The following is a 25,780-nucleotide window of genomic DNA, read 5'->3' on the forward strand; positions in this document are numbered from 1 at the left end:
CTCTTTAAAGTTCACTTGATTTGTGCTCTAACACCAAATTAACGTTAAATAATCCTCAAAGACTTACTTAAAGAACTTAACGTTTCACCTTAAATGCAATTTACACCTGCTAGAATTTACTATATGGATGAAGGTATCAGGTCTGATTTTTCTTGAGCTTCTAAAATTGGAAGTCAATTCATGCTTAAAAAATATCCATAAGATAAATCGACGCTCGAAAAGGGTAAGCGATATTAATCTGCTAGAATATTTTCTTTGGTTTAAGCTTGGTTTAATAGGAGCAAAATAAATTTGATCTTTTGACATAATCATTGGTTATAAATCTGATGTCCTAAAGGGCTTGATAACAGAATTAAAACTCCATGAATGGTTGGGATATTTATGGTTGAATTTGTTTAGACTTATTTCATGGCTATCATACTCTGAAGCTAAACAAATATTCATGTGTTAAGTTTTAGTGCTGGCATAAATTCTGCTGTGAATAAGGATTCTATAAACGGAATTTAATCAAGGATAACTCTTCCATTATTGCACCCAGCTGCTGGTTAAATCTAAGTCTTCCATTTCATGATGTTAAGTGATAAATTAATTTCATAATTTGACAATGGTTCATGGTAAATATGCACATAGGAGGTGTACAAGAGGTACACGCAAAACACAATTCCAGTATCTGGCGATGGTCAAAGGAATGAAAGTGTTGAAGATGGGGAGAAGATCAAGGTTTGTAATTTTTGTTTCAAGCCTTGGAAAGAGGAGATAGCCCAAGATCCACAAGATCTTGCAGACCTTGAGGCTACATATTTGTTTTTGAGACAAACTGCAAAATTTTCCCCTGATTTTGATATGTCTATTTCTGAGCTCAAGGCATTGGATAGGTGCCAAAGAAGAATTGTATTTAAACTAATGACAAATGAAGAAAGGGAGAGACTAGAAAAAAGATGTGGAGGTTCATGGAAGTTAGTATTGCAATTTTTTGAAGGCTGGTGAAGTATGCTTCAAGCACGAAAGGTGACAAGCCATTGCTAGCCCTGCTCATAGTATTGTGGTAAAAAATACTAGAGTAGTTCATTCATTTGGATCTATCAGTTTTCAGAAGTTAGGTCATGGGAAAAAAGAAGAAGAATGGCAGCCAAGGTTAATCAGATCGCTTAAAGGAATTAGAATTCGTACACTGTGCTTTTCTTCTCTCCTCTTCTCTACCCGTGCATATGTTTTTAGTGCAGAGGAAGGACTGAAGTGGAAGGTGCCTTTCAATTCACATGTGTTTGTTATTCTTTTGAGATCTCGAGGGCATGAAGGGACAAATACACTCAGAAGCTATGTGCAACGCCACTGTCATTAGGTCCAGGGATCGAATCTTGTTGATCAAGTCATGAGAAACCAGACATGGATTGTCATTACACAGGTGGAGATGAAACTATGGAAGTAGTATAGGGAGTCCTTTGACAGGCCCTGAAGAAACTCCCATCCCAAGATCCTGCCCCCAACAACATTCCTCATAACACTTTGTTAATAAAGTGCATCAGGCATGCTCAATATTCACAAAAGAGAAAGGGGGACACTCATTTGGCAGTAGATCATCTTATTCTTGGAGTGCTAGAAGACTCCCAGCTTTCATATTGCTTTAGAAAGGCAACTGTGAGTATAGTGAGAGTGAAATCCGAAGTGGAGAAGCTCAGAGGAGAGGGAAAATAGGTAGATACTGCATTTGGTGATACTAATTTTCAGGCCTTGAAAACATGTGGCCACAATTTGGTTGAAGAAGCTGGGAAGCTTGATCCTGTCATTGGTAGAGATGAAGAAATTCGGAGAGTAGTTAGAATTTTGTCTTGGAGGACCGAGAACAATCCTATGCTTATTGGAGAGCCTGGTGTTGGAAACACTACTGTGGCGGAAGGGCTGACATAAAGAATTGTTTGAGGGGATGTACCAATCAATTTGCTAGAAGTGAGATTGATAGCCTTGGATATGGGAACTCTAGTGGTTGGTGCCAATTACAGAGGTGAATTCGAAGAGCGACTTAAATCTGTATTGAAAGAGGTAGAAGAAGCTCATTAAAGAGTTATTCTCTTTATTAATGAAATCCATTTGGTTCTGGGTGCTGGGCGTACTGAGGGATCACTGGATGCTGCCAATTTATTTAAACCGATGCTTGCTCAAGGCCAACTTAGGTGCATTGGGGCAATTACTCTGGAAGAGTACTGGAAGCATGTAGAGAAAGATGTTGCGTTTGAGCAACGATTCCAGCATGTTTATGCTTATTCGACTTTTTTGGTTAATCCTACAATAAGCCCTAGAAGAGAAGGCCGAGAGTTCCTATTCCCACTGGCAATATAGATTCACCCATGATTCAAAATAATGATTATGGAATTATATTAGATGATATAGATTTGTCTGAGAAGTTTTGTTTTATCCTTATTTAATTATTGCATTAAGGTTTTGAATATTGAATTTTTCTTCGTTTTTCTTTATGGCTCACTCCCCTCCCTGAGATTATCCTACCTTTACCCTGTTATTATAGATCCATATTCACCCTAGATTTATTAATCAAGGTGACAGATCAAATAACCTAGATTTATTAATCAAAGAGGCGGACTAGCATTTGAACGCTTAGAGGATAGTTTCTTGTATTATTATTTTTCAATAGTAGGTAGGCTTCAAGGTCCTGATTTTGAACCGAAGCTCTGATACCACGTGTGAGGCTCACTCATAGGGCCCTCTAACTAAAAACCAAATCTCTCTAATTTTAAACACAATAAGATGGGAAATAACTTATTTATATCTAAACATTTATTTGATGATAATATACCATTAAATTTTAGTTACCACAAATTAAATAAGTAAAAATTTCATTGCAACCATTTACATAAGTAATTAATAAAAGGAGGAATACTTGTTCCAATAGCTTAGTTGAGATGTTCATGAGCTCATGTCTCTGTTGGGATGCTGCTCTTGACTACTCGACTAGATTTGGCTCCCAACCAACTAGGAAGTATTTCTTAGCCCAGGGAACCTCCAGAGGTTCTCTCACCGTCTGAGCATAAGTCCAACCAGATATAGTGTGTCCAATTTTAACAAACACTCCCTAGATCCATGTTTGTATTCCCTCATTGATCTCTCCACTCTCTCCCTTCTCTTACTCCACATTCCTCCCCCAAAACACAATCCTCCAAAACAAAATCAAGACCAAGGATCCCCCCTCTCCTCTCATCATCCTTCCCCTTTTATGCCTCTTCCTCCCATCCACCTCAACCACCTATCATTAATGTCATGACTACCCCCTCATCCTTTCATTTAGTATCATTGACTTTTCTTACCATATCTTGTCCCAAGTAGATTTTAGAAGACATTTTGGGGATAAGATATGGATATTTAATTTGGAAATTAATTGGAGAAGACCATATCTTCTCCCAAGTAGATTTTGAGAAGACACTTTGGGGATAAGATATGGATATTTAATTTTGAAATTAATTGGAAAATACCATATCTTCTCCCAACTAGATTTTTTGAAGACATCTTGGGATATGGATATTTAAATTGGAATAATAGAAGGAGACCATGTCCTATCAAAAGTTAAATTTGAGAAGAGAAGTTGGGAATTGAATAATAACAATAATAAAATTTATATTAGTAAATAAATTTACAGTTTCACAAATGTAGGTATGTATCAATATTTCTTGATAATTATAAGTCAATATTTTCAGGTAATTTAAACACTAATAAAATTTTCATGATAAGATTAAGTAGCATATTACATGGATGGTTGCAGGATGGACTCTTATTTTTTTCCATGTAATTATGCAGATGGTAGTATAAAATATTTTTTAATATAATTATGGATGGTTGTAGGATGGAATATTATTAGTGTTTTATATTGCATGGTAATATATATATATATATATATATATATATATATATATAGTTATAGGATGCAGTACATGTTGTTACTTATATTGAGTTAAGCTTGTTGGACTTGGCTTGGCTTGGTTGGTTGGTTAGCTTCTCTCGCTTGATGGCTAGATGTATGTTTGGAGGTGTCGTCCACTAGACGACAGAGGATGATGTGATGTTGTGGGGTTGGAAATAGATAGATAGAGAACTAAAGGAAATTCATTCTTTCTCTTGCCAATAAATTACCTTCCATTCCTCCAGCCAAGCGATTATGCCTTATGGTATACGTAATAATAGTAGCTGCCCCACTCCACCCCACGATGCAGCTAGTGTTATAAATGAAAGTCAAACAATAGCGGTAGATCAGTGTAAGGTCCTTTCCTTCAGGACTACCCTAGGGTTGTAACTATCCTCCACCTTCTTATCTGGGGTATAGCTGAATGCGTGGTATAAGAGTCTGAAGGCACTTTGGAGAAGCACAATGGTACTGGGTTAGCCTGCCTGTTAGCCATCCAACCAGTCGCAGCCAACTTGCCAAGAAGAGTTGTTTCCCCATCCATATGGAGAGTTTTAACTTTTGCCCTAGCCATCAAATAGAAGCATTTCCCTCCATAACATGAATATCTGGGGGATGCCTACCCAACTTCTTCCATGCCTGCCTATAACTCTTTCAAGTTAGATGGCCCGCATAGCTCCCATATTGAAAGGAGGGACTCGGTAAGCTGGATATTTCGAAAGGCTTAGCCATACCCCCACTTAGTTAGTGAAAAGGCTTTCTTGCCTGAGAATGGGCGCTGAATCGACAACTAAATAAAATGAATTAGGAAAGCTCATTAGGTAGTATTTTGTTAAGGTCTAGCACTGCACTAATAATCTAAAGTTTCTAAATGAAAATGCATGGGGTAGTGGGTCACTTATGTCCTCAATACAAATATTTTACCATTGGTGCTATGAAAGTGAAATTGAAAGGCCTATAGGGTATGACTTGGGAATATTTTTATTTGGTTATTCTAGGGTTGGCTGGATAAAAAAACCTTATTGAAGTGTCGTGCTACACCCAAGCTCGAAGGGAGGCTGTCTCAATAACTAAAACTGCTAACTGGAGGGCAAGCAACCCAAAGCAACCCAGTAAGCACAAAGGAGCAGTTTCTAAGTGTTGCTTCTGGCTCAATTGGGAATTTTCTAACTGCTACTTATTATAACTCGGTGATGGCACATTAAAGCCATATCCTTATCTAACTTGCAGATCCAATTGGAAGGCAATCCATAAATCCATTCCTTGGTAGGACTAAAAAAACAATAAGCACACTGTTGAGGTTAAGTAAAATGAATAGACGAGATGGTTTAGGTTAACCACATTTATAAGCTGATGAACAGGCTCTCAAAGTAATGTAACTGATAGTGAGCTGGAGTATTTCCAAAGTACATCTCATTATGAGTAGAATTTCCTGCCTGCATGACGAGAATAGATTTCCCCATAGATAAGGGTTAAAGAAACAATAGAATAAGGATACGGAATAGTTCTATCTATCCTAAGGTCCATTAAGAAACTTCCTTCTTCTATTATGCATTTAAATTAGATCATTAACTTTTAGTGGTATAATGAAGGCAAACAATAGGAACATGTGATTTTTCTATGAGAAAATGAAACTATATAGAATTGTTGTGCTACTGAGATTGTTTCTTGAAAGCAAGGAAGATTATCTTAAAAACCATTATCACAACTTTTAAAAAGAAAATTGTTGATATCAAAACTACCTCTGACAGGAAAATGAGACCATCTTGAGCATGTGAAACTAAAATTTACTAGAAATTCTTTCTGGATAAATTTATATTGAAGAAAGTGAAAGAATATATAAACTCATTGCATTGTAAAAGAAATTACTTCTGTATAAATAAATATTTCTTGGAAATGCTCTCATAATAGAAATAAAGGATTGGGTACAACCTTTACATGGTAAAAGAAAACATTTATGTGTAAATAAAATATTACCTGAAAAAGTGTGCATTACAGCAGGAAAAGATTCTATAAAATCATTATAGTATAAAAGAAATTACTCCAGGGGTTATAGTATAAAATCGTTATAGTATGACTGCTCTAGGGGTTGGGTCGAATGTTTTGATTAAACTCACTATGGAGTGAATTCGTAGAGACGAGACCCATTCGCCAGAATCCACCCTCAGCAGGTTAGTGTTTACAGAGCGAAGTTTCAAGGGAATTCTACGAACAACTGACCAAGCACAAAGAGCAACTTTTCTGGTGGTTAGTCTTACCCCTCGGAACAAGGACAACTGTCGGATCTCGACTGTCACGCCCCCAAGCCTACAGTAGTCTTTCAACCATACTTGGCGAGGTGTGGCACCACCGAACACTTTCTTTTTACCAATACTTATGTTCATGGACCTATGCCTAACCACTTGTCCTACTTAATTTGTGTTTCTCAACCAAGTAATTATTATGTTTCCTTTATACCAATGAACACCCATACACATTCATTATCACCAACAATTATACAAGAGAACACAATTGCATAGTATAAAGGGAGGGGCAACTCCCTGAACTATGAGTCTGCCCGAATACAATATATTATACAACTTTACAATGTTTACCAAGCTTTACAAGTATACTTGGAAACACCAAGTTTCATACTTAGCCAATTTTACAAAGGCCACACCTTCGTATGCCAACCAAAGTTCCTTGCCCGAGTTGGGCGAGCGCATCCTCACACGAGCTGCCAACTGCACTTCTCAACCGAACTTCGTTCACCTTGCACGACGGGCAAGTGACCCACCCGAGTCACTCGAGACACCTTCGTATCGTTTCAACCAGCGACGACCTCACCCAAGTCTCCACCGCATATACTTTCGCACAGCGGGCAGGCGACCTCACCCGAGTCTCCACCCGCGTTCACCAAACGAACCGATGCCTTCACCCGAGAGTCACCCGCGTCCACCAACCAAATGTTGAACACCCTTACCCGAGTTTCACCCGCGTCGTTTGCTTCTGCCTGGCGGGCGCCCTCACCCAAGGCTTACCCGCGGTTCCTCCGAAGGGTGGGTGGGTGCCTTCGTGTGACTCATGCCCATGCCCTCACTTGATAACCAAGTCTACGTTTTCTCCGTGTAGTGCTGCCCGTGGAGCGGGCGCATAAGACTGCACCTCGCTGCGGCCTTCTACACCTTCGCACCTCCCTTGCGATGATCGAATGATGCTCGAATTGCTTGCCTTCAAATGCCTCAACGCATTGTTTACTTATACCAATGGTGGGGCGAGTCACTGCCCACGCCAACTTGCCCATTATGTGCCAAACGCCCCTTCTACCATTGCAAGCTTCTCTTCAATTGTTGGTCAGCCAACAATCCTTGCCCAAGTTTCTTTGCATTCAAAGGTCGGCCCATGGGCTATGTCAAACATTCCCACGCTATATGTAACCACCGCTCCACCTCTATGCACATTATTTCATTGTAACTTCGTGCACTTTGGTTTATGATGCTCGCTCTTCATGTTTTCCAACTCACTCGTTCATCCAAACGAGCTGCACTTTGCATGGCGGTCGTGCCTCGGACCGTAGGTCCTTACATATTCCCCCACTTGAAATCATTGTCGTCCTCGACAATATCTCATCCCGGCAACCATCTATCACCAAGATCATCATACCAAGGTATACACCCCATCGGTATGTCATACATCAGAAGATCATCTCAATCCATGACCATCAACCATTCTGCCACAATCTCCACATGTTGCTCCCCATCATGGAAGGCTGATCCCTCCATCTCAAGCTACATGCTTCCTGCAACATCTCGTGTCGACCTCATCATGTGTCGTCCTCGTGTGAACTGCTGCCATGATACTCCAACATAATGCTAACACATCTCTGTACATTGAGCTCCCTCATGTTTGAACTAGTCGGGTGATCAGTCCAACTGTCATGCTCAAACCATGAGAATGCACATCCTCATGCCACCATCAGTCGTTTCTCAGAACATCCTGTCACATCCTCAACTTGATTGAGAATCCATATCCTATACAAGTAAGCCATGCTCAGGTCCATGAAGTACTCTTCATCTCATCTGCAACATGTTGTCCATGATGTTTGGTGTCAATGTGCTACATGAAATCAGCCGCATCTATCCCAACATCATCATTCATATGTGTATCTCCTCAATATGAAGAGACATCTCATCAACTCTGACTCTCGATGTACCACATCCAGGTCCATGGCCTTGTTGTACAAGAGTGCACAACATCTCCATCAGCTCATAAACAAACCATCTCCATGTCACATCAGCAAATCCATCTGCACGACATCCTTGCCTTGACACCTCATTGGATGCCCATAAGTGACACCTCTACAAGTGCTCCTGCATAAAGTCCCTGCATAGACTACCATGCTCCATGTCTCCAACCTAATCTCCATGACTAAGTTGCCCATGTAGTCCAACTAAGTAGACCCATCACAACAATCGGTCATCCCCATCCAAGTCTGCAATCTTCGGTCTAGTGAACTCGGTCACCCAACCATGTCATCATCATCATGAGTCCCTTCCATCATAGCTTCCACACTAAAGGTTCCACCAAGACTATCTCTTGGTCTTGGCCATGAGAAGTCCACCCAAGTATCATCGTACCTCAAGTGTGTGCCCTTCAATCTGTCCATGAGTCATGCCGGGCACTTAGCCAATCGTCCATGTGGCTAAAGCATGACTCAATCCTCCGCAACGATCATCATGTTCCTCCCTTGTCATGGGCCTTTGTACCTTCTACCATAAGGTCACAAACAACCCCAACAAGTCCTACAACAATCAACAATCCTTGCTTTTCCATACAAGGTCTCATCATAGACATCCATGGTAAGATGCTCCCTTGCACCGGCAAACTGCTTTTGCCCTTCCCCGCATACGATTCATCTACCAAATGCTCAACTGAAACACAAGTATCAATAGTACCTACATCATCATCGTGAGGCTCCTCCATGCGAGTATCCCCATCCATCCATGTCTGCAAACTGCCCGATCCTGGTCCAACTTGGTCATCTTCAAGTTCATCCTCCATCATAGTCACATCTGCAACATCCTCAAGCATCACGGCTTCCTCTTTTTTGTTAGCACAATCTGCAACTTCATCCTGCTCCATTGTCCAACCAAGTTGAAGAAGTTCGTCTTCAACATTCTTTTCCAAGACTTCAAGCTTATCTCGAATCTGAGGATTCTTTTCTTTCATCCGCTTCAACCTGTATAAGGTAAGCGAGAGCTTCCCTTCGCACTCTTCCAAACCTGCCACATCTTGTTGTTCAGCTTGGCCCAAGCACTAAGCTTCACCTCTGCTAAGCCTGTTTCACCATTCACCAGCTTCACCATGTTCCTTGCAACCATGAACCAGCTCTTGTTCCACTTGTATGTGAAACCAACTTCCTTCTCCTGCAAGTACCTGCTTCCACTGTCATCAACTGTCAAGCTTCTTCAACCCTGAATCAGCTTCGATACCATCTGCACTTCGTCACGAGCAACCCTGCTCTGATACCACGTGTCACGCCCCCAGGCCTACGATAATCTTTCAACTGTACTTGGCGAGGTGCGGCACCACCAAACACTTTCTTTTTACCAATACTTATGTTCATGGACTATGCCTAACCACTTGCCCTACTTAGTTTGTGTTTCTCAACCAAGTAAATATTATGTTTCCTTTATACCAATGAACACCCATACACATTCATTATCACCAACAATTATACAAGAGAATACAATTGCATAGTATAAAGGGAGGGGCAACTCCCTGAACAATGAGTTTGCCCGAATACAATATATTATACAACTTTACAATGTTTACAAAGCTTTACAAGTATACTTGGAAACACCAAGTTTCATACTTAGCCAATTTTACAAAAGCCACACCTTCATGTGCCAACCAAAGTTCCTTTCTATTCTCAATATTAAAGTACATAGGGTAACATCCCCATATCGGTATAATAATATTATAAATTATATATTCATTTTCATCATGTATTTAGCAAGTATTAAGAGGAATGAAACTTTTTGAGGTATAAATTTTATAAGAGTAAACCTTGAAAAATTGTTCGTATTTTTAAAGATTTAATTTCTTTATGTTTGAGAAATTATATATATATATATATATGGAAACTTGAATTGTGTAAATTACATAGCTTAAACTTAATATCTCAACAAATCTTTGCTAGATTTGAAACAAAATAGATAAAAAATTATAATTAAAAAATGACCAAAATGTAAAATAATAAAACTATTTAGAATGATTTAACCTTAATTTTTTTTTTCTTTAGATAATATATACTAATTTTTTCACTATTTATAATATATACATAGATGATAACCAAATATTTTATTTAACTTGGGCATTAAAATATTTTTTATTATTAATATATTTTTAAATATATATTAATGTTAATAGACCTTATCTATTGAAATATATATTTTTAATGTATTGGGAAAACCTATTATAACTCAGTTGTCAAAACCACAGTTGTTTCCCATTGTTGGTAATGGACAGTGGTTTCCCATTGTTGGACTCTAGGTACTGTTCCCCATTTGACCATTTGTTCTGGGATGTCCACCAAAATTTCACCCCATTTATTCGAGGTCGACCAAAATTTCAAGGGTTTCTCGTTTCGGTTCATTTGAAACCCTCGGGTAGCCAGGAATATGATTACAATTCTGAGCATCCATGGAGGAGGCGTTCGTGGGATCATTCCACCAATGATCCTCGAGAGAGAGCTTCACCCCATTTATTTGAGGTCGCCTTAATTCAGGGTTTTTTCGTTTCGTTTCGTTTGAAACCCTCAGGTTGCCAGGCATATGATTACAATTCTGAGCATCGACGGAGGAGGAAACCCTTAGGTCGCCAGGCATATGATTACAATTCTGAGCATCGACGGAGGAGGAAACCCTCAGGTCGCCAGGAATATGATTACAATTCTGAGCATCGACGGAGGAGGAGTTCGTGGGATCATTCCAGCAACGATCCTCGAGTTCCTCGAGAGAAAGCTACAAGTAAAGTTCTAATTATTGGATTCAGAAAAAAATCGTGATGAATTTATTATATATCTTTGTAATTGAGTATAGGTGTTATGTACTGACAGAAACTTCATGGCAAAGATGAGAGAATCGCTGATTTCTTCGATATCATCGTTGGCACTAGCACCGGAGGGTTGATGGCTGTTATGTTAGCAGCTTCAGATGATGGCAGAGAACCGCGCCCACTGTTTACTACAAAAGAGATTACAAAGTTTTATTTCGATAACTGCCCTCTTATTTTTCCACCACAGACAGGGTAAGTTTTATTCGGCCGACTATTTTCTTATTCTCCAGTTATTCGCCAGTTATACTGTGTAATTTGAAAAAATAGGGTTTCAGTTTAATTTAGGTAATAATCAACGGAGTAGTCTACCTAGGCGGTAGAATGACCCGTTTTCCGTCACCGGCCGGCTCCGGCCACTGGGAATGTCTCCGCCCTTCGCCCCCTTCGCCCCCTCCCCTAGCTCCGCCACCCTCCTTCTCCGCCACCCTCCCCTGACATTCCCTGCCAGGCCTGACAAAAAATCTGATTCGGATCAGGGAATGGAACCTGACATCCCCTGACAGACTACTCAATCGGGGACGAGCTATTGCAGCCGCGGAGTATTGCTCCTGGGAGCTCCTTATTCCGGTTCGAATTCGAATTGTCACCCGCGCACAGCAATGCATAATCGCTCTCCTGTAACTCTGCACCTAGCTCAGAAAAAAACACAGAAATGAATAAGTTCAGTACTAGCTACTCACTACTTCGTAACATAAAATTATGTTACTGTTACAAAAGGGGAAAATGAAAAACGCACACGCCATTATTAAAGATTCCCACGACTTTGGGCTGAGTTTTCTGGATTTGACCGCCTTTATATAGCGATCCCGGTTTATCCGATATACAGATCGATGGGTTGCTGGGTTTACAGTACTCATTCTCACAGTGCTTCTGATAAATTTATCAAAATTCCAAATATGGGGAGCTGCATTTCTTCAAATGCCATCTCTTCTGTGCCAGCAGCTACTGCAAAGCTCATATTGATGGACGGGAGCATCCTGGAGTTTTCTGAAATGGTGAGAAGCGAAGAGATTCTGCAAGAATATCCGGGCCACTTTATCTGTGATTCAGAGGGTCTTTATGCCGGTCGAAACATCTCCCAGGTTCTGTGTCACGATGATAGATTGCAGATTGGGCAGCTCTACTTTCTTCTTCCTCAGCGGAAATTGCAGTTTGTGTTAACAGACTCCGACATGGCTTCTCTTCTTTTCAAGATTAGCACTGCTTGGGAGTCAGCGCAGAAGAAGAGGCAGAGCAAAAGATTATCGCGTGGGTTCGTTAAAGCCCAAGCTCAAGTGCAGCCCTTTTTCAATATTCAGAGCCAAGATGAAAGTGAAACAGAGTACGACTCTTCTTCTGTTTGTTGTTTGTCCAGGCGCCCTAATAATCCAGTTTCAACAGATAGAGGGCGACTCCATTTTCAACCCATGTTGGAGACTATTGTGGAGACTGTGTGATCGATGGTGATAGTGATTTTCATGTAACAAATATGTATAAATCAAGAAACAAAGAATTTTTTGAACTTGCTCTGGTTAATAGGATTTGGAAATATTTTTGGAATTTGCAATCCAGTTAAATTGGAAATATTTTTGGAATCGATGGTGAGAGTGATTTTCATGTAACAAATATGTATAAATCAAGAAACAGAGAATTTTTTGAACTTGGTTCTTTTTGAACTTGTTCTGGTTAATAGGATTTGGAAATATTTTTGGAATTTGCAATCCAGTTAAATTGGAAATATTTTTGGAATTTACAATTCAGCTAAAGACATCTTTAAATCTGTCCAAATAATCTGTCATGTTGTCTTTAAATTTGTCCAATTAATCTGTCATAGATTCAGATGATTAAATGTGGCTGAAATGTTTTCTTTTCAAAATGGGCATTAGATATAAAGTTGATAAGAAAGCCAAGGCAATGAGAATGGTGAAATTTAACTGGCAAATTTGTTGTCACAGGACGATTTGCAGGTCAAATACAGCTAAATTTTTTCTCACTATCAACAAAATGCCAAAAGCCAACCCCTATTACATTGAAAATGATCAACTTTACAGAGAAATAAAGCTACTAGCTTTAAGGAATTAAATCCTAACAATAAACTAAAAATAAAACAATCTCTGGCATGTTACAGGAAATCTGGAAATGATGAAATGGAATGCACCTGGCTTTAGCCTTTAAGTAAAGCCCCGCTAATCTTATTCACAGGTTTTATCGGTCTACTCTAGAAAATCTGACGCTTGTTTGCATATCAATTACCATAGGCACACATCTTTTACACCAAATCTATGTTTCTGTCAAGGCATGAATGCTTTCCATGGCATGTTTGGCTGAATATATGGAGAAATAGTCAAAACCGGACTCGAAGACTATATGAATGGAATCAAATCTGAGCACAAACTAGATCATACCTTCATTCCAGGCCTGCCTCCTAGTATTACCTCCTAATATGCGATTGAGATATTTGGTTACAGTTTCATGTGTACTCACCCATAAACAACCAATCTTTCAAGATTTGACGAGATATTTGGTTACAGTTTCATATATGTACTCACCCATAACCAACCAACAATATACAAATGCCCATGAAATAACATGTATAACAAACAAATTGTTCCCATTAACCATCTGCATATGTCTAAACTTTATGAAACATTCATATCTAAGAAATTTCTTAAAACGCAGAAATGCAACAATATCAATAACAGCTCAGCTAATGTTAACAGTTGATGACGGACAGCCAACATTTGGGTGGACTGGACAAATGGTTAATAGAAATATAAAACACTTTTAATTACTCACTTCAAAGGACCCCTGTGCTAGTTAAGGATTTTAATGAACGAGTATTGGAGCAAAGGTGACCACTTGACTGAGAAGCTAAGGAGCTTTAAAATATTGCAGTTAAAGTGCATAATTTAGGTTAATGAGGATCTAATTGAATAAAGAGATCAATTTGTTGACCAGAGCTGCAGAAACAGAATTCGTTGATGGTTTCAACTCGCAGTGCCACAAATTTTATGAATTATGTCCAAAAGAAATCATATTTGAAAGAAGACTATCCATCAAAATAGAAAGCTGAACAATTGTATCTGCAAAAGAAATATTTCCACTTAGAAATTGGGATCACTGCTTGAAACAATAGTACTTCTTGCATAGCCCACTACACTTTTGCTTGACATTCTTCAACCTTTTTTTTTTCAGAAATTTCTTCAAAATATTTATACAGCTGCTTCAAAAATATATTGAGTTTCAGACTGTTACATCCTGCATGCTATAATGAAATAACCCAAGTCAGCAGCATATGCCATGTATCTTCAATAAGGTTTGTCACAAGATATTACCCTGCTTTGAAAACTAATAATGGCCCTAATTTATACATGTTTCCCCTCCAGTGTTCAATTAATTACTGTAAAGACTTGCTTCTTATCAGGATTCCTAACTGAGGTCTGGAACTGTAGCACTGAAACCAGATCTGCAAATTGAAGCCAGATTAAATTCATGCTATGCTGCATGTTTCTACAACATTAGCAGATAAAGGATGGAGGCATGATCATCAATTCACTGGGCCTGCAGTTACTGTTCAACTCACTGTTCCAGATATACATGCTAAACTAGAACATGTAGACTCTCAACAATTTTTTCAACTGAAAAGGAAAAGAAAAATTGTAGATCTTGATTCACCATTCGAATGGCACATTCGACCAAAACTTCTGAGTTTAATTGATTTTTGGGGTGTTGTTTTTCTGCAAAACTTGCCCTGCTATTGAATAGGATGTGTGAATACATTCTTGTATGATGTATGTACTTTTTTATAACTGTATCTTCACAAAAACACATTGCCACAGCAAATGTCATGCACTGAAAGAGAGCTCCAATCAATTGGAAGAACCCAAAATAAAAGCATGTATTTCACTCCAACTAGAGACGGTATAAAGAATTCCACTTTGTTTTGTCCAAGAACTAGAACCTTCTACATATGCTCTCTCCTGTTTGAGAAGACCAGAAAACAAAGGAACAAATGATACTCCAAAACGTTTTCCAACCCTTCTTAGGGTTGAGTTTTTACCAATCACTATTCCAATATCTGCCTGAAGAAGACAAAGCAAGTCACCTAAACTGTCCCCAATGTATATAGAGATGTGTTCCGTGTCCTGGTCCTTTGAAGAACAAATATTATTAAAGATTTTCAGCTTGTCAACTGGGGACTCAACATGCCTATCAATACCACCAGTCGAGACTGATTCCACAAAGGTGAGTTCATTTGAATGAATTTGTAAACCATCCAAACTACCTGCAAGAATATCCAATGTATGATCCTTAGTATGCCTATAATAATTTAAAATAAACAGTGACAAAGGATATCAACAAACTGCACAAGAAAGAATGCATATGTACAGGATTAGTAAATTTTTCCTCTTCGAACCTGGGTTTTGTATCTACAAGGTGAATGGGAAAAGTAGGCCATGATTGCAGCCACACAGAAGTGTACCTAAACTTTTGCTCTCCCATGTTGGTTTGAGTATCTCAAGGTGAGTAGGAAAAGCAGGCAAGGGTTAGAGCCATATAGATAAGTGTAAAAACCTAAGTCACCAGATTCATCCTTCCCCCCATGTATCACGAATCCTGTGTGTCAGACACGATTCGCTGCTGACACGTGTCTGATTAGCTGTTGGTGCGTGTCCGACTTTCAGGATTCGTGTTAGAAAGGAGTCCGATTCGTGCCCAGAGAGAATCATGATTTTCAGACATGTGTCCATTGAAAAGTGACCCATGGGCTTGATAAAATCCAGAATTGGGCCACATTTGTCCATTTGCATTCATTGTTTGGGTGCTAAGTCACATGACACGAGGACACGAGACACGGAGGACACGTAAATACGAGTATTCAATATGAAACGCAACGACTTGGAAACTAGACATGGGGGACATGTTTTATATATATTTAAAATTTTAATATATATATATATGTATACCGAAATATAGTTTTTTATCCATATTAAATTGCAGGTTGCAACTTATCTAATCAAATTAAAATATAATTACTTCTCAAAGTTCATAGTTCACTTTAAAAAAATAAATAGAATCAAAATTTACTATTTAGAAATTAGAATGTGATATGCTTGGTCTTGATTCTTGAATATTCAATGTTCATTGTTCATGTACAACTTACAAGCACATAAGAAAATAACTAAAGACTAATCCTATTGATTTCCTCTGCCCCTCTTGCGAGAAAATGCCACAGCTCTCCCTTTCCCTCTAGATGTAGATGCTAGTGCTGGTGGAGTTGGTAGTGGAGTTTCCTATGCTCTAGAAGCTGAAGAACAAGAATAGGAGCTATAGGAGGTAGATCACGTCCTCTACTGGTGGCAAGGGTAGCTTGGGCAGGTGGTGTCACCTGGAAACATTACAATCTCCCAATCCTAAAATCCTGAAAAACTAATAAGTCTGCTGCATTTTGAATGAAATCTAAAATTCTACTTTCTCCATATGAAATCCAATGAGGCCAGAACCACTCTCAAACATCCTGAGTCATTTCATGGTAATGTTAAAAATTTAAGTAAAATGATGAAAATGAAGATTAATCTTCATTTTCATCCTTTTACTTTAAGAATTTAACATTACCATGAATAGCATATCAATACTAGGGCCTAGACTTGATCATTAAGCTGCCCCACTCAAAAATTATTTGTTTCTTTCAAAAAAAAATTGCAGCTGATGCAGGCAACGTTTTCTATCAACGGAATACGCGTTTTCCAGATGCAGGACACGACAAAAACCAGCAAATACGTTTTACATTTCACAAGACACGATGAAAAACGTTTTCGACGTGTTTTAGGGCCGTTTTCGTGTCCGACACGTAAAATACGGGACATGGGACCTTGGAGGACATGTCCTGTGACTTAGTTTGGGTGTTGAGGGACTATGGGAGCGACCAACAAAAGAGATAGGAGTGTTTTGGAGGTGATTCAAGAGACAGGTATAGAGCCACATAGATAAGTGTAAAAACCTAAGTCACCGGATTAATCCTCCCCCCCATGTGTCACGAATCCTGCGTGTCAGACACGATTCGCTGCTGACACGTGTCTGATTCGCTGTTGGTGCGTGTCCGACTTTCAGGATTCGTGTTAGAAAGGAGTCTGATTCATGCCCAGAAAGAATCATGATTTTCGGACATGTGTCCATCGAAAAGTGACCCATGGGCTTGATAAAATCCAAAATTGGGCCACATTTGTCCATTTGCATTCATTGTTTGGGTGTTGTGGGACTGTGGGAGTGACCAACAAAAGAGATAGGAGTGTTTTGGAGGTGATTCAAGAGATAGGTAAGTGGATTTCCCTTCCATTTATTTCTAGTTTTGCTACAACAGTCTACCTGTCCATTTTGTTTACAAGCACAACCTTACAGCAGTTTTCCTTTTTTTTACAATATTCATGGGTCAGTGAAGGACAACGGGGAAGGTGCAAAAGAAGTGTCCCCATTGGTAATGCCGCCCCTCTCAGTATAGGACAGAGACAATGGTGTATGTGCACACCAACACACCAACTTTTGTCATATTTACAAGCAGAGGGAGGAGTGGTTGAAAGGAAGACAAAAATGTGCGATGTGTTCCCTGATGATATGGGTTTGGACAACAGTGCTAGAGCCTGTTACTTTTGATGATGGTGATACTCTTGAGGAGTCATCCTCACACCAACAGATGCAAAGATTACATTGGATACAGAAGAGGAGGATGCAGAAGAGAGCAGTGGTGGCACTGATGCTGATTTTAATGTTGATGAGCTATAGGTATAGCGTATAGCCTGCTGGCAGTAGCCTATGAGATTCTTCCTTTCTGTTCTACAGTTCTGAACTCTAGTGTCTACCTTGTTTTGTATTTTCTATTTTCCATTAGAATTCCTAGTCAGGATTCTCAGGACTCAGCACCTATGTAATACATTTTGATTTTTATGACTTTATGAGAAAACTGCAGTTTATGGTTGATTTCTTGTGTTTGTCCAATGTCAATTTATTGTATTTGTCATTAATGTAATAGTAAGTGCTAGTTGTAAACTTGTATCATTGATGAATCATGATTGTATGCATAATGTTACAATGTACATGTATGATTGAATTTGTATCATCTTGAGAATTTGTGTAATAGTTATTAATTTTTTTAATATATATCTGGGGGTCTGTGTGTCCTGTGTCAGACTCTCATATTTATGTGTCCTGCATGTCTTGTGTCCCAGTGTCAGATGACTTAGGTAAAAACAGATACGAAATAAGCAGAATACAGAATAAAAGGTTGTTGGTTGAAGTATCTCAAGGTGAGTGGGAAAAGGAGGCCAGCATTACAGCCACCTAGATAAGTGTAAAACCAGATACGAAATGAGCAAAATAAAGAATGAAAGGTTGGATGGTGAAAATCATGCTTTTCGTTAGACTTACTTAAAAGTTTTATGCCTCGAAATGAGATGGAAACGAGAAACAAGGAAGAGAAGGAACTCAACCAATTGAATGGGAAAGCACATCTCAGAAACACAAGGGATCCTAGTGTTCACAAAATCAAAAGTGCCCATACATGGATGTCCTAAATAGAAAAACAAATGACCAATGAGTAACCATGGATGTGAACATCTAGGTCCGTCCACATTGTCTTCCTAAATACTCCATAAATCAGCAATATCTAACATTCAATCATTCCAATGCCATTCCAAAAAAGAGATTAAAAGCTAGAGTTACATGTGAAAGGAATTCACAAATAGAATCTTTGACTACTAGTAAGAGTAGCCTTCACTTCAAAGGATATCAGAGGTTTCCAAGGCAACAAAAGCTTAAAGCATTATAAGAATGTTAAATCGGATAATAGAAGCTCAACCAGACACTTAATATTGTTATTTCATCAATGATAACATATAGATATATAGTTACTACCATCAACATAAAGATGCAACAAGTTCATTTTGGAGAAAAAGAACATTATCATAAGCTTCCAGAGATTTTACCCAAAATTAGGCAACATAACTCTGCACAGTTACTGGATTTGCTTATAGGTTAGAACTCATCCAGATCGAAGTCACCTACAATCATGGAAAGGAAAGATACTTCTGATTACAGTACAGAACCTTCCCCTGACCTTTGCATTCTATTTCCGGATCGAGATCGGATGAGATACGGGAGACCAAAACAAGGTCTTGAACAAGTAAAATTAGACAGACCCAAACAAGTCATTGAACGAATAAATTTTACAAGTAGATTACAAGACAATATGTTTATTTGCAAGAACAAAATCAAAGAAATAGAAGAAAAAGTATACATGATATGGAGATCAAAAGGGAAAAAAAAGAAGTTAAAATGATTATATTTTCCATATTTTTTTCCATAATAAATATTTAGAAAACAGCAATGTTCAACCTAGTTTCAGGGACAGGGACACAATTATGAAATAGTAGCTTCAGTAATATGATGTAGAGGATGAGAATTAAGCATATATACATAAATATTGGTAAACCTTCAATTATGGTATACATTACTGTCGATGTAGATAGGGAACAAAGAGGAAAGAACATACCTTCATAATAAGAAGTCTTTGAGTAAAAATGATAATGTAATAACACCGGAAAGAGATAACTATCTCCAATCCAGATTTACATAAATGTCTCTTCCTAAGTGAAAATTAAGCTATACAGTACAATAATATAGAGATTGTGTTCATATGGATGAAGGAACGCTATAAGTACGAGCTTGAAAACAACATAAGAACAAAGAGTAACTAGAACCGGACTAACAATAGAGAGATACAAAATGAATTACCCACAGAATCTCCCTAACCCTTTTTAAATTAAATTCTCACGAAAATTGTGCACTAGGAAGTATTGCACGCTAACACTTAGGAGTTCCACTGGGATGTCAAAAAGACTCGAATCTGTCCAAATAATCTGTCATTGGACAGATTTAAAGATGTCTTTAGCTGAATTGTAAATTCCAAAAATATTTCCAGATTTAAAGATGTCTTTAGCTGAATTGTAAATTCCAAAAATATTTCCAATTTAACTAGATTGCAAATTCCAAAAATATTTCCAAATCCTATTAACCAGAACAAGTTCAAAAAATTCTCTGTTTCTTGATTTATACATATTTGTTACATGAAAATCACTCTCACCATCGATTCCAAAAATATTTCCAATTTAACTGGATTGCAAATTCCAAAAATATTTCCAAATCCTATTAACCAGAGCAAGTTCAAAAAATTCTTTGTTTCTTGATTTATACATATTTGTTACATGAAAATCACTATCACCATCGATCACACAGTCTCCACCAGTGTTACTTGGGAGCGGGAGCGGAAGCGGGGAGCGGGAGCGGAAGCGGGAGCGGGAGCGACCATTTTCAGAAGCTCCCGGTTTGGGAGCGAATCCCAGAGCGATTTTTTAAAAATATATATATTTTTCATATTTTTTAATTTTTGATACATATATGTCAACAAAAACATGTAGAATGATGAAATAGACATAAAAAACATAAAAAAACATAAATTGATCATTGAACCATATCACATCAATCATCTAGAAATTATAATCGTCATCAACCTTAGTAAAATAATAAATTAAAATAACATTCAATTCAATAACATTTATCATCATTGATCACCAAAGTAACAAGTTGTACTTGTAAGCCAAGTTTAACCATTACAAGAAGTAATATCGAAGATATTTCTAAGTCCTAACTTCTAACTGTTAACATGATATGAAATGTTAAAAATTTATAAAATGAAACATGAATAATGAGATGAAATGAAACAACTTTAGTCTTTCACAAAGCATCATATTCATAATTCACAATCATTACCAATGAGTTATAATTGCCAAGGCCCAACTTCAAACTTCAAATTTTCATTGTCACAGTGATATAATGTTTACAAAAAATATCATAATGTCATAATGATATGAAAGAGTCAAGAGTCAAGGACTCAAAACTCAACACTGAACAGTTATGAAAACTAAAGTGACAGGTCTAATAGAAACTAAAAAAGACAAGTAAACTGTAAATCTACAAGTGGCCCTTGCCACGAGAGTCTCCAGGAGTATAAGTAGGTCGTGGTGGTCTTCTAGGAGTCTCCCGCCCAGACCGACGACCAGAACTAGAGCCTCCACGCGAGGGTGTCGATGGAGGTGGCGACAGCAATGGAACAAGACTCGGGCCCCGAGAACTGCTACTGGATGGTGGAGGTGGAGGTGGCATAGCTGCTGCAGCTGCTTCAGCTTCATCCCGTACAAGTTCATCTTCTAGTTCTTCCATATGTACAATGCCATCCTCCAAATTGTCGTCCTCAGGGTGATTGTCCCAAATTTTATATGTGGGATCTTCATTAGCCCGATCACAGTAATGGCTCAACAACCTCAAATTGTAGTGCACATAAACCAAGCTTTCTGCTCGGTTTTCGTTGAGCCTGTTTCTTTTCACATTATGTATATAACTGTAGGTGCTCCAACACCTCTCTACAGAAGAAGAATTTACAACCTGTGCAAGAACTTTCAATGCCAATTTTCGCAAAAGTCCGTCGCCGCCATATGTTTCCCACCATGTGAGAGAATCAAATTTATCTTTGTCGTCCATTGCATGGAAGTTACCATACAAACCACTGCCAGTGAAGTATCTGCCTATTTCAAGGCGCACAGCTGCACATTCCTCCCTGTCAGGCACCAACTTTTCTAATGCATCCAGATATCCTTTAGTTACCTCTCGATCTAAATGGGGTTTGGTCCTAACACCACCCCCTGCTGCAGGTTTGCCCAACCAAGAATCTGAGTAGTATTTTGGCGTAAGGATATACGCCAAGCAATGTAGTGGAAGGTTAAGCCTTTTCCACCGTTCACACACACAATCGTGAATCAGATTGTACAAGTCGGGATCTCTGTTATTAACAATGTCTTTTATTTCCCCCAACATGGTATCCATTTGCTCATACACCTCGCCAATCACTGGTTTGTCTGTATCTGCAAACCGAATCATGTTATAAATTGGCTTGGTGAAATCCAATACCTGTCTCACAGTTGTCCAAAACTGCCCATCAAGAGCGGCCTCCTCCACCGTTTCAAAACCTGCAATGTCAGCTACATTTGTAGCCCTTTCCTTTAACACCTGCCAATTTGGACTTGATACCATGCTAGCTAAACCCTCTCTTACCTTCAAAAGGCGCCTGAAGGTGAGGTAATAGCTACCAAATCTAGTCCTCGCAATCTTCAGCAACTCCAATCTCAAGTGACTGCGGAAAAGGCCATGGGTATTGCTATGATTTGTAATAAATTTTATCATTTTTTTTCCTTTCTTGTACAAATCACCAATCCATTGGTATTGTTCATTTTTGTTTTTGACAATATCATGCAACAGAAGGTTCAATGTGTGAACCAAACATCCAGACCAAAATATGTTCGGGTATCTATCCTCAATAATTGCTCCCGCTGCCTTACAATTAGGAGCATTATCAGTGATGACTTGGATGACATTGTATGGGCCAATACGCTCAATTGTTTCAAGCAATGCTTCTGCAATGTTGATAGCGGTCTTGAACTTGTCTGAGTAATCATGTGCAGCTAGAAAAATGGGACCACTTCGGGACACAGCAAGAACACTTATCAATGGCTTGCCTTTTACATTTGTCCATCCATCAGATACAATGGACACCCCATTGTCAGTCCAAGAACTTGTCATTTTATTCAAAGAATGTGATATTTTTGCTTTTTCATGATCAAGGCCAACAGTTCTTGCCTTGTCATACCCAGGGCTCTTGTATCCTTTAGGGGCATCATTTATGGCAGAAACCATTTCGTGCCAATAAGGTGAGCGTAGAACATTGAATGGTATCCCATTTGCATAGAGGAACCTGTAAATTTTTGAATCCACATCATTCCTACACCCCTCATCAAGGAAATCTGATATGGTTCTACGGCGTAAAGATGATGACCCTGAGCCTCCATGTCCATATCCACTACCTTGGGAGGATGCTGAAGGAGTTCTTTGTGAGCTTTCAAAGAAACCCCTTGATCTTTTTGCTTTGTATTGGGCGTCCTCCTCTTCCTTTATGTATTTGGCTCTATCTGCTGTTGACACCGCGTTGCAAGTTCTGATTCCTATTTGTTTCTCTCCATCCCATGCCCTTTTCCCGCAAAGGTGTCTTCTAGCACGGGTGTATGAGCCTGTGTAATCAGTGTTGCAATGGGGGCAATGAAATTTAGTGGTTCCACCCCCTCTCCCTGTTTCAGCCCTCTGAACATATTTCCACAATGGAGTTTGGTCTTGTTTAGTTTTTTGACCCTCATGTTCACCCTCCTCCACATCCTCCTCACTAGGGTTTTCACCTATTTGACTTCCTCCGGCTTCTTCATCCACCTCTTCAGTTTCAGGCCCCCTCCGTTTCCTACTCTCCACCACCATAATAACCAGAAAAGGGACCAGGAAGAGGAAAATGCCAATAAAAATCCCCAGGTCCATCGTGTTTGATGTTTGTAGGGTTTGAGTCTTGAATCTGCAAATTAATTTAGTTTATTGGGATTAATTCATTTAATTTATTAATTTAATTTAAATTAATGATCTTTAAACTCAAACAGGTAAATTAAACTAAACAAACTAACTACCTAACCAACTAAACTAACTAAATGATTAAGTTACTTACCTCTGCAAGCTTGCTCCTCGCTCCTTGGCACTTGCTCCTCGCTCCTCAGCTCTGGCTCCTTGCTCCTCAGCTCTTGCTCCTTGCTCCTTTGCTCTTCCTCAGCTCTCAAGCTCAAGCTCAATCTCATTGAAATGATTTTTTTTTGGCCCATTGGGCTTATAAACCAAAAAAAATTAGTTAAATTTTTTTGTTTTTTCGGGTCTGGCGGAATTTTTTTCCGGCGAACCGCTCCCGGTTTTTTAAAATTCGCTCCCGGAGCGTTTTTTAATGCCCGGGAGCGATCAGGGAGCGATCACTCCCCGATCGCTCCCGGGCATTAAAAAGCGCTCCGGGAGCGCGGGAGCGATCGCTCCCTGAAGCGCTCCCTCACAGACCAGGGAGCGCAAATTTTTTTACGGGAGCGCGCTCCCGAAAATCGCTCCCGTCCGGGAGCGATTTGGGGAGCGCACTCCCGACCCGCTCCCGAGCCGCTCCCGCCCGGAGCGCGCTTCGGGAGCGGGTTCGAAGGGGGGGGGGGGGGCGCTCCCCCGCAACACTGGTCTCCACAATAGTCTCCAACATGGGTTGAAAATGGAGTCGCCCTCTATCTGTTGAAACTGAAACTGGATTATTAGGGCGCCTGGACAAACAACAAACAGAAGAAGAGTCGTACTCTGTTTCACTTTCATCTTGGCTCTGAATATTGAAAAAGGGCTGCACTTGAGCTTGGGTTTTAATGAACCCACGCAGTAATCTTTTGCTCTGCCTCTTCTTCTGCGCTGACTCCCAAGCAGTGCTAATCTTGAAAAGAAGAGAAGCCATGACGGAGTCTGTTAACACAAACTGCAATTTCCGCTGAGGAAGAAGAAAGTAGAGCTGCCCAATCTGCAATCTATCATCGTGACACAGAACCTGGGAGATGTTTCGACCGGCATAAAGACCCTCTGAATCACAGATAAAGTGGCCCGGATATTCTTGCAGAATCTCTTCGCTTCTCACCATTTCAGAAAACTCCAGGATGCTCCCGTCCATCAATATGAGCTTTGCAGTAGCTGCTGGCACAGAAGAGATGGCATTTGAAGAAATGCAGCTCCCCATATTTGGAATTTTGATAAATTTATCAGAAGCACTGTGAGAATGAGTACTGTAAACCCAGCAACCCATCGATGATAAACCGGGATCGCTATATAAAGGCGGTCAAATCCAGAAAACTCAGCCCAAAGTCGTGGGAATCTTTAATAATGGCGTGTGCGTTTTTCATTTTCCCCTTTTGTAACAGTAACATAATTTTATGTTACGAAGTAGTGAGTAGCTAGTACTGAACTTATTCATTTCTGTGTTTTTTTCTGAGCTAGGTGCAGAGTTACAGGAGAGCGATTATGCATTGCAGCGCGCGGGTGACAATTCGAATTCGAACCGGAATAAGGAGCTCCCAGGAGCAATACTCCGCGGCTGCAATAGCTCGTCCCCGATCGAGTAGTCTGTCAGGGGATGTCAGGTCCCATTCCCTGATCCGAATCGGATTTTTTGTCAGGCCTGGCAGGGAATGTCAGGGGAGGGTGGCGGAGCCAGGGGAGGGGGCGAAGGGCGGAGACATTCCCGGTGGCCGGAGCCGGAAGATTTTCAAGCCGGTGACGGAAAACAGGCCATTCTACCGCCTAGGTAGACTACTCCGTTGATTATTACCTAAATTAAACTGAAACCCTAATTTTTCAAATTACACAGTTAAGAAAATAGTCAGCCGAATAAAACTTACCCTGTCTGTGGTGGAAAAATAAGAGGGCAGTTATCGAAATAAAACTTTGTAATCTCTTTTGAAGTAAACAGTGGGCGCGGTTCTCTGTTATCATCTGAAGCTGCTAACATAACAGTCATCAACCCTCCGGTGCTAGTGCCAACGATGATATCAAAGAAATCAGCGATTCTCTTATCTTTGCCATGAAGTTTCTGTCAGTACATAACACTTATACTCAATTACAAAGATATATAATAAATTCATCACGATTTTTTTCTCAATCCAATAATTAGAACTTTACTTGCAGATCGTTGCTGGAATGATCCCACGAACGCCTCCTCCTGTCGATGCTCAGAATTGTAATCATATTCCTGGCGACCTGAAGGTTTCCTCCTCGGTCGATGCTCAGAATTGTAATCATATGCCTAGCGACCTG

General features: G+C 39.5%; 3 protein-coding genes, 1 long non-coding RNA gene and 1 pseudogene across 4 annotated transcripts; 3 read left to right on the forward strand and 2 right to left on the reverse strand.

Annotated features, from left to right (window-relative positions):
• Positions 1-1,386: 1,386 nt before the first annotated feature.
• LOC149236651 (chaperone protein ClpB1 pseudogene) lies at positions 1,387-2,337 on the forward strand (annotated as a pseudogene).
• Positions 2,338-10,423: 8,086 nt separating this feature from the next.
• Positions 10,424-11,924, forward strand: LOC149236652 (patatin-like protein 2). The gene is made up of 2 exons (XM_089372443.1): positions 10,424-10,917; positions 11,007-11,924. The coding sequence occupies exons 1-2, from the start codon at positions 10,777-10,779 to the stop codon at positions 11,199-11,201; spliced, it is 336 nt and encodes a 111-aa protein (XP_089228569.1). The 5' UTR covers positions 10,424-10,776; the 3' UTR covers positions 11,202-11,924.
• Positions 11,834-12,644, forward strand: LOC149236653 (uncharacterized). The gene has a single exon (XM_089372442.1). It carries the CDS (start codon positions 11,836-11,838, stop codon positions 12,439-12,441), a length of 606 nt encoding a protein of 201 aa, XP_089228568.1. The 5' UTR covers positions 11,834-11,835; the 3' UTR covers positions 12,442-12,644.
• Positions 12,645-14,449: 1,805 nt separating this feature from the next.
• LOC149236654 (uncharacterized) lies at positions 14,450-25,645 on the reverse strand. Its single transcript, XR_016246240.1, has 2 exons — positions 25,366-25,645; positions 14,450-15,269 (listed from the first exon to the last, which is right to left on the reverse strand). It is a non-coding gene; the product is annotated as an uncharacterized LOC149236654 (long non-coding RNA).
• LOC149236655 (uncharacterized) lies at positions 15,340-24,771 on the reverse strand. Its single transcript, XM_089460998.1, has 2 exons — positions 24,167-24,771; positions 15,340-15,347 (listed from the first exon to the last, which is right to left on the reverse strand). The coding sequence occupies exons 1-2, from the start codon at positions 24,705-24,707 to the stop codon at positions 15,340-15,342; spliced, it is 549 nt and encodes a 182-aa protein (XP_089317124.1). The 5' UTR covers positions 24,708-24,771.
• Positions 25,646-25,780: the final 135 nt, after the last annotated feature.

Source organism: Pinus tabuliformis, chromosome 8 (assembly GCF_031772625.1).
Source record: "Pinus tabuliformis cultivar Carrire ecotype Pingquan chromosome 8, CPIR1, whole genome shotgun sequence".
NCBI lineage: Eukaryota > Viridiplantae > Streptophyta > Pinopsida > Pinales > Pinaceae > Pinus > Pinus tabuliformis.